At 39.7% G+C, this 9,801-nt stretch overlaps 1 protein-coding gene across 1 annotated transcript in view; it reads left to right on the top strand.

Annotated features, from left to right (window-relative positions):
- The first annotated feature begins 218 nt into the window (after window positions 1-218).
- LOC139725210 (MFS-type transporter SLC18B1-like) overlaps window positions 219-9,801 on the top strand; it is a 44,683-nt gene continuing 35,100 nt past the window's right edge. Inside the window, exons 1-2 of the mRNA XM_071636301.1 lie at window positions 219-297; window positions 8,349-8,896. Of these exons, the coding sequence (XP_071492402.1) occupies window positions 8,525-8,896 (372 nt within the window). The 5' untranslated portion in view covers window positions 219-297; window positions 8,349-8,524. The remainder of the gene's footprint in view (window positions 298-8,348; window positions 8,897-9,801) is intronic.

Raw genomic sequence — 9,801 nt, 5'->3', positions numbered from 1 at the left:
TACCAGTGTGACTCTCTTAAAAGATTCCATGTGGATATTATAACTCTCATGTCAGTACTTGTGTCGTAAAACAACAGAATTAGACGATCCTCTGTCACGCCAGGGCAATGTTTGGCATCATAGATTTTGTTCTACAGGGCTTTCCATAGTTCCAGGGAAAAGACGGGCGCGACCTTTATTTGCGCTTTTTATATGACCACCATAAACTCACACAACGCGAAAAACTCAACTGTGGTTGAAGCGGCCGGGCTCATTCAAAAACGACGAATTCCGGGCATGGTGACAGAATTAGAGGCGGTGAGTTCATAATAGTGACATGAACAGTTATTTCTGCTGGCCTGTTGTATGAGTGTATAGAGAGTTTGAGCACAGAATGTCAGTATATCGCATATAAAAGAGAATTGAGGGTGTGATATTTTGACCACGTACAACTCATGAAACTTGCTCCAGCCATGACGGTCAGCCAGCCCCGAGCTCCCCCGGTGCTGCGCAGGCGTAGGCCCCCATGTGCCTACGCGTGCATCAGTCATATAGATAGGGGATCGGATCTGCGTCAGCTGAGGACGTGCGGTGCAGCTTCAATTCAATTTTGCATTTTGTGCATGGCCTGCAAACTACTGTATTTTGTCACAAAATGGGGTACCCGCATTTATCAGGTGTGGGACCGGATTTTCTCTCTGCTAGGCGACTGGAATGGGCGCACAGTCAGTAAACTTTAGATGTTCATCGCCGATTGCCTCCCTGCTGACCATTGCATTGCATTGGATTGCTGACATTAGATTAGTGACAAGGTCAAACATCAAAGATAAAGTCAAAGACATAGAACTTTGCAGAAGTTAGAACAGTCTTAGTATCTAGGCCTAATTATTGTCAGTCATGGAATGGATCGTATCACAGTTAATGACACAGAGTCAGAGATGATATATCAAATCTACATGTCAGGGGCGGATCCAGGAATTCTGTAAAGGGGGGGGGGGGGGGGGGGGGGGGCGTGACTAATATTTCGGGTGCCACTTCCGGGTTTCATTTCATTATTTTTCTTTTTATTTCTTTTGTTTTTTACGAAAAATAAAGGGGGGGGGGGGCGTGCGCCGGTTGCGCCCCCCTCTAGATCCGCCACTGCATGTGATGTAATCATGTATACTGATGTGTGCATGAAATATCAGAAAATGAGAATTTCTCTCGATCAAAAACTTGGCCAGTTTGATGTGAGGTGCTATCGAAGGCTTCAGTAGTACTGTACGCTGAGCTACAGGCCTAGTTGAGATCTAAGAAACCTTCACAAAGGGTTGACCCCCCCCCCCCCCCCCCATGCCAAAATTCGACCACAAGCAAAAGCATACTAAGGTTTTGATGAATTCGTAACCGGCGGTCGAATTTTGGGCAGCTTGTTGAGATATTTTGTGCAAAGAAGAACAAAAGAAAAGTTGGGTGTAGCGTAAGAGCTCATTCATTCCCCACACTGAGTCTTCATAAATAGTGCCATGACATAAACCCGTTGAGGACATGTCCCGAGTACACTCAGACAAGTGTCTAGATTAGATGTTGTACTTGTAGCAAAATCAGCCTGTCCTCAACAGGTTAAAGAGCTTGCTTTACAATCTATTCATGAGTAAACTGAATTAATGTGCTGATGCTTTTATAATAAATGTTTTGTTGATTTATAAGTGTTATTAAATCTATGAGGACATACATAGTATCTCTAGACAATATAAATTTAAGGAAGTATACACTTGCAGTAAAGCCCACCCTTTTGATATAAAAAGTAAACTAGGTCACCCAAAAAGTTGGAAAAAAATGATATCATTACTGTTTGAATAGTACTGAGTTTCTTTGCTTCCCTTTAATACAATGGAAACTTGAAACACATAAACTACAGCTGTACTTGTATATTGTTACCACTGGAGTGCAAAGTACATAATGCCCTGAAATCAGGTGACTTCTAAGAGAAAGTGAGGTTTAAAGGACAAGTTCATCTTCATAAACATAAGGATTGAGAAAATGCAACAATATTAGTAGAACACATCAGTGAAAGTTTGAGGAAAATTGGACAATCGATGCAAAAGTTATGATTTTTTTTAATTTTTGTGTTGGAACCGCTGGATGAGGAGACTACTACAGCTTGTGAGTCATATGCGTACAACAGTATAAAGAAAATATAAAAGAAAATTCAACATATTTTCACTTTTTTCGCATAATAAAAGAGCAATTGACTTGCCTCTTTCTAAGGGCAGGGGGAATAATATTACCCATAACATGTATCGGTAACGAGTCAGGGGAATGTGTACTTTTTTCAAAAGATGGAATTTTGTGAAATTCTCTTTATATTTTCCTTATATTGTTGTACGCATGTGACATCTAAGTTATTCATACACTGCAGTAGTCTTCTCATCCAGCGGGTACTGCACAAAAACTTCAAAAAATCATAACTTTTGAACGGATTGTCTGATTTTCCTCAAACTTTCAATGATGTGTTCTACTAATATTGCTACATTCTCTCAGTCCTTATGTTTATGAAGGTGAACTTGTCCTTTAAGTTTTGTAAGTGGCAACCAGAAGTCTATAAACACCAAAACCGTATCTGAGACAATGTCAGGAAGGAGCTGTTAAAAAAAAAAAAAAAAAAAAAAAAAGAATGAGAGAGAGAAGGGGGGGGGGGGGGGCGTATGAACGGTCATTGCAAGTGCAATTTATGTCGCACAATCTTTGTTTGTGTGTTTTGTCAAGAACACACAACTCTTAATCTATAGCAGTGAAAGGTAAAGATGATGTCAAGTACCGGTATGACTGTACGTTTGTAATTGTGTGTTTTGATACCTATTGTCTTCATATGATCAAAGGCAGAGCACACAAAATTTAGGTCACTACTGAGAATATTGTCAATTCGATGTCTATTGAATGAAAGCCACGTGACATACGAGATCTGTCTGTCATATGTAACCTCCCCTCCTAAAAGGGGAATACTACCCAAGTGGATTGAGTGAATGTAGTGACTGAGCGAGGATAATAAATTTGTGAAATTCAAAAAAAAAAAATTATATGATTGGAAATAAAAGAAATACCGGTATGTATATTATGATAGAATTTGAAATTTTTAATAAATATTGATAATTAAATTATAGGGAAAAATAGATATAGTCTGGCAAAAATAGTCAAAATTATGACTGATTTCCATTAAACCCAAAACAGCAACAACAACAAGTGTAGCTGCAGTGCAATATCATGGAACACATCATAAAGTGTGAGGAATATCAGAAAATTCATTCAAAAGTCAGGAATTTTTACAGTTTTGGTGCGACTGTCACTTGTTGAGAAGACTACAACTGTTTATGATGTTTGAGAAAATAGAAATTATTTTGCAAAGCTGGCAGTTGCTGTGGTTACCTTTTGTGTGTCTGTGTTTGTGTGTGTGCTTAACAAGGAACAAATGTGTACATAGTTTCAGTTGTAACCACAGTTCAAGAATGTATCCAGTGAAAATTTCAGCCTGTAAGACTACACTCATTATCCATACTGTATACAACAATTATTATATCCCTCATGTAAAGCTTCTGGCCATAGGATTGTACAGAGCACGAACATGGTGTAGTTTTACTAGCTAGCTACGAGCAGCTGGATGCGGTGCAATTGGTTACTAGCCAGCGGGATATAGTACTTTTGGGAATCCATGATTTGCACCCAATCGTGATCGTGTAATCGATATCTACATTTCTCACTTAAGAATGTACGCAGTGCGCATAGTAGCGATACTTTTGAGCGACAGTCTAGTCCTGTGGCTTGTAGCTAGCTAGCTAGCGCTAAGAGAGCTGCGCTAGAGCGCGGAGCGCGCGGTGTGCGACAGCATTCAGAAATCTGTGGTGCGATGGCGTGGGTGTGTATTAGTGGACGTGTGATCAATGCATTCAGCTCAATTGACAAAGTGACTGCTTCAAGTAAACGGAACAATGATCGCAAGAGGACACCATATCAGGTACGAATTAGGAATAAACTAAAACCGATTTTGAAGATGATCTGGGTAACGAAGCCGCTTTAGGCCTACTTCTAACGTAGTCCTGGACCTCCTCGATCTTTCGGAGTTTTGCACGCTGTAGTGTAGCTCTGTGTAGGAATCAACAACAGCGCAGCGGTGTCGTTCGCTACGCGCTGCACGCACTGCTGCTGCACTGCTACGGCCTAACGTTAGATTTATCGTTCACAAAACCTGCACACTTTTCCAAAAGGGAACCGTCATTACTCTAGTAAAATGCTCGAGAGGGATATAAAACAAATATCGACTGCTTTCTTTCGGGCCATGGTAAAACTATTTGACCTCGGTGATGTCTCAACAGTGCCATGTCCCTCGACTTCGTCTCGGGACATAGCACTGTTGAGACATCACCTCGGTGCAAATAGTTTTACCATCTCCCTCTGCAGCAGTCAATATTTGTATATTATACAGGTTTTTTGTATTTTGTGAATTTGGCAAGTCAGGCGCAATTCGCACATTTAAAGACACGCAAAAATTCTGACATGAATGTAACATGCATGTAATGTACTCTGCAATTTCGTAAATTTAACTACTCGCAAAATTGTCGGGAAGTCCCAATAAGTGAAAAATTAGACTTGGTACGTGTACCTACATGGGCATCTACACATGTGATTAGGTTCCCATGTTTTGCCCTGAGTCCAATGTCAATTCGTGGCATGCACGCATTGTGTGGATTGCGCAAGTCGCAAGTAACATGAAAATATTTGTTTGTGTAACGTGTACAATGTACATCTTGTACAAGTGTACATGTGCAGTGTATTGAAGACAGCTGTGAATGCATGCATGCAATAATAATTATTGGTGAAGGTCGCTAGTTACGTGTTGGTTGACATTGAGCCTGCGTTCGGTCCAAGGTACATTGTAGACCTAGGGATTGTGGTCACAGTTGTGCTTTTACAGTGTGCTTGACCTGGTTTTAATGTTTCCGATGACATTTAATATCATTTTCATTTTTTTATTTTTTTTTGCAAATAGACATTTGAATACATATTGTAATTATGCAAAGTCATGATTAAGGAATTGTTAAAATTGTTTACAATGTTCAAACTGTGATACACTGAAAGTGTGTCCTGAAAAACCAAAGATGAATAGAAATTGATTGGAAATGGAGGAGACTGCTAATTAAAGGGGTGCTGTTCATTATTCCGAAGGTTCACTATTCCGAAGATTCGTTATTCCGAAAGGTCATTACTCCTAAACACGCATATTTCCTATACCTACAGGTTCGTAAATCCGAAAATGAAATAGGGCTCGTTAATCCAAAAATTTGTGTCGTTATTCCGAAGGTTCGTTATTCCGAAGATTGGTTAATCCGAAAATGAAATTCGGAACAATGAACCTTCGGAATAACGATTCTTAGGAATAAAGAGCCTTCGGAATAAAGAACCTTCGGAATAACGAGCTGTAACCAATTAAAGAGCAGAGCTTATAGTTTGCAGTCTCTAATGTTTAGATTTAAGCCATAATCATAACTTGGTATGTGTGTGTGGGGGGAGGGGGAGCCTTCAGTTTGTGTAGTTGTTGTTGTTGTTATCAGAATTTATTTGGCATTTATCATTCCCCGAAGAATATTTACGCCAATGCTTGCTGTTGTTGTTCTTGTGTTTGAGGCGTGTCATTCACAGATATACCTGTACAGTATGAATATTTGCACAGGTTTTGGCCTCGTAACAGATTCTTGGCTAGTCTTGTGTAAAGACCATCTTAATTCTTTAGCCATCAATATAGTGGGAGGAACTTTGACTATTCAAGACTAGCATGTCTTTTGCAATCTTTTTAGTTCGATTTATAGGAAAATCTTTGTTTCTATTAAAGGCATTCGTAGGATTGTCATTCTGTTTGTTTTCATACACCTTATATGTGTCACCTGCATTTTTAAGGCAAGTGCAGATAGAATGGTTCTGTAATAATGCATTCAGATTTTATTCTGAATGCACTGTTCACAAAAGTTGCCCTTAACAACTGCAAAGCTTGCAGAGGCTTACCCTGCCTAGCAACAAAGTGAATTGCAGCCCATAAGAGACCTTACTTTAATAAAGGGAGGGAGCAGGTGAATGAAATGCTTCGGTACTAGGCAGTAGGACTAGAAACATCCAAAATTGTAATTAAGATTACAGAAGCTGTGTACTCTAAAAGTGGATATTTTCGCGCGACTAATTTTTCGCGCTTGGCCAGGTGAGAAGAGTTTCGCATAATTCCGCGGAATCAAGACATATCACACGGGAACATATGGCAAGCTAAAATATTCACGTGCTTTTATTTTCGCGCTAGTTTCTGATTGCGCGAAATGCGCGAAAATTTCAACACCGCGAAAATTTCCACTTTTACAGTATTTTCATGTTTGATTCATTGTTTGATCTTTGCTAAGAATCGTGTAGCTCCAAAGCGCAATTTGGCAAATTGATTACATTGAGCCTGTTGATGCAGTGCAGTGCACTAATCAGCAAGGCTCATTATCATAGTCATAGTGTACTGTAATGTAGCTTTTCTCATGTGGCCTACACAGAGAAGTGGTAGTGCAGCGTACAAGAACATTGGAATATTTTCACTGCATCGAAACCCTAACACTCATATGTATGGTGCATGTGATTGTCACATGCACCAAATAACAGTGAAACAGAATGCACATTATCTGTTAGAAATTCACGCAATATCATCAAACTGAAGAAAAAAAAACCTAGAACAAATTTTTTGAAACATGGATGTATTTATACCAGCATTAAAGTATTTTCAATGATCTCCCCAAAAATATTAGAATATTAGACAGTCTGTCTTCCTTAAGGAATGCTCTTGATTCAGTCATAAATTTTCATACGAGGTACTCATAGTTCATATTGAAGTGTTTGTTTATTAACCTGAATGAAGACAATCACCTCAGATGATTGTTGGTATTTTGTTATATTGATATTAATATTAGAGTATGTTTCGTCTTTGTTTTGTTGTTGTTGTTGTTGTTTTTTCTTTTTTGATATTTGTATCACCTGTATGTTTGATTTGATTTTGTTTCATTTTGTATCTTTGATTTGTTCTGTTTATAAATGTCAAATACTTTGTTAGTGGCCTCTCTGAAAAATAGCCTCTTGGCTGATTGAGGGCTTTTAACCCCGTGATTAAATAAAACAAACAAACACTAGACTGATTTTGGCCTGTTTGTGTGTAGGTATGTGTATCTGCTGGGCTGTCTAAATGTCTCCTGATAGGGTCCAAGCTGGTCCCAAGAAAGTGAGGGGGGGGGGGGGTGGCGGAATCTACCATGGACAATTTACCTAGAGCTAAATTTCAGAACCGCAGCTGATTTTCAGATTTTTACATTTGAACAACTATAAAATGGTTTTAATACTGGGTACAGGGTTTCAGAATCTGTAGTGATTTGGATAAAGAATAAGAGTGTTTTCAAAATTGATTACAATTCACAATGAACGAGGATGATAACATACAACATGTGTAGCAGCTTCACCATAAGAATGCAGGAATGGGGGCTTGATAAGGAAGCAGAACAACAGGAGATAGCACGATACATAAATACTACAACTGTATACAGGTGACCTTGCTACGATGTATTCCAAAGCAAGCAGTATTGTAATGAATTGCATTGATACATTTGGGAATATGCTAGCCTCCCACTCATGCGTTCTTACGGTGACCCCCACTCATGCATTCTTGTATGGTGAAACTGCTACCTTGTTCAGTGTAATTTGTGTTTATGGGTTTTTCAGAATATTGGTTTCTTTGCTCAAAGACCACAATTGATTCCACAAATGCAAACATGCAGAGCTCTGTCAGTTTGTGTATTACAAGTACATGATACAAAATTATGAAAATCGCCTGGACTTCCCTTTTAACCCATTGAGGACAGGCTGATTCTACTATGACGTATGCATTTCCCATCTATAGACACTTGCCCGAGTATACTCGGGACTCACCCTCAATGGTTAATGGCAAGTCATCGTCTGTTCGCAGAGAGCTCTTTAACAACGCAAAGCACTCTTCAATCTGCAATAAATCTAATGAATTAGGTTTGAGTGCAATTAAAGTATTGACATCAGAGGTAAAAGCATTGTAGAAGCCAGAAATACCAGCAATAATTTCTTTTTAAATAAATTAAGCATGCTTGGTGTGTGGATAACACACAGGTGTAGTGTAAAGCACCAGTAATTGTATGAAGCATTCTCTGATTACCAGCGGCTGATCCTGCCTTGGGTACAGCTCTGTATTTCAGTGCAATGGCACTAGGGTGTTAAAAGAAGTCTGAATTAGGTGTGGGATACTGTGATTGTTATCCTATGAATTTTGTCTCTCCCTTCTTTTCTGTTTCCAACAGTCTTTTGATTTTGAAGTCTACGACCATCTCACTCTGCCTACTGTATCAACGCCCTCTACCGCTGCTGAGGGATCAAATTCTCTGTAACTTCAATCACAGAAAACAGCAGAAATCTGTGTAACGGGCATCTCCAGAGCCACCTGCCAGTAAATCCATGTACCACTAGGTGTTCAACCATGGCAGAAGACAAAGAAAGACTATTCTCCAAGTTCTACGAAGATGAAGAAGAGGGTGAAGGCGACGAGCCCAGTATGAAAGCGCTGCTAGAAAACGTCGACAAGCGGCCGAGTCAAGATTTTGCCCCGCAGACCGTCGATCCCGCACTACCGGGACAGGTTGGTTCCGTGAACGCGCCACAAGCCAACGGTGCGGGGGATGGTTTGCCGAACGGAGGAGGAGGTCAGATGCCGGGGGAACAGCAGGAGGAGGAGGAGCAGAAGCCTCGTAAGATTACGTTACGACAGAAGCTAACGTTCGCAGGGATCGCCATCACGTACATGTCTACGCTCATGTCATTCTCGGTACTAGCGCCGTTTTTCCCCAACGAGGTGAGTGACCTTTCATTGGAGAATCTTGCATAAATCTAAGTTTAGTATAAAGCCAGTTTGTAATATGGCTCGTGAGCACATTCTATTAAAATGACCTTGCTTTTTTTATCAGTTGGTCAACCACTTTATTCATATCACAATTTAATGGCACACTGTATAACGGTGGACATTTTGAAATTATGTCAAATTAACAAGAATGGTCTATCAAACTTTTCTTGCGATCACACTCCTTGTATATATTTTAAACTACAGTTGTAGAAATAAGATTACCACGGGCCAGAATGAATTGTCACCTCAGCATTAAAGAAATTGTGTTTGTACTCCATCATTTAATTATTGCAGGGATTCACGCTAACCCATTTTTATGCCTCCGCCACGAAGTGGTGCCGGAGGCATTATGTTTTCGGGTTGTCCGTCCGTCCGTCCGTCCGTCCGTCCGTAATGAATTTTGTGGACAGCGTAACTAAAAAACCTTTTGAGGTATCCTAATGAAACTTGGCATGTATGTGTATTAGGGGGTGAAGTTGTGCCTATTACTTTTGGGTGCACATGCTCAAGGTCAAGGGTCAAAAGGTCAAGGTCAAATACGTAAAATTTCACTATTTCCACCATAACTATGCAATGCTTGAAGATATTTTCTTGAAACTTAGTGTATACATGTATTACCCAATTAAGATTCTCTGGTGAAAGTTTGGGGTCATGAGGTCAAAGGTCAAAGGTCAAAAGGTCAAGTAAAAATATTAAAACTTCACTTTTTTCTCCGTATCTTGGAAATTGTTCAAGGTATCTTCATGGAACATAGTATATATACATGTACTGACTGGCAGTGATTATCTAGGGAATTTAGGGTTCATGGGTCAAAGGTCAGGGGTGAAAGGTCAAGGGCAACACTTCGAAATTTTACT

This window comes from Diadema antillarum, unplaced genomic scaffold (assembly GCF_040938485.1).
Source record: "Diadema antillarum isolate AM-2024a unplaced genomic scaffold, OU_Dant_1.0 seq00000024_RagTag, whole genome shotgun sequence".
Taxonomy (NCBI): domain Eukaryota; kingdom Metazoa; phylum Echinodermata; class Echinoidea; order Diadematoida; family Diadematidae; genus Diadema; species Diadema antillarum.
The sequence above is the reverse complement of the archived record's forward strand: the minus strand, read 5'-3'. Positions and strand labels throughout refer to the sequence as shown.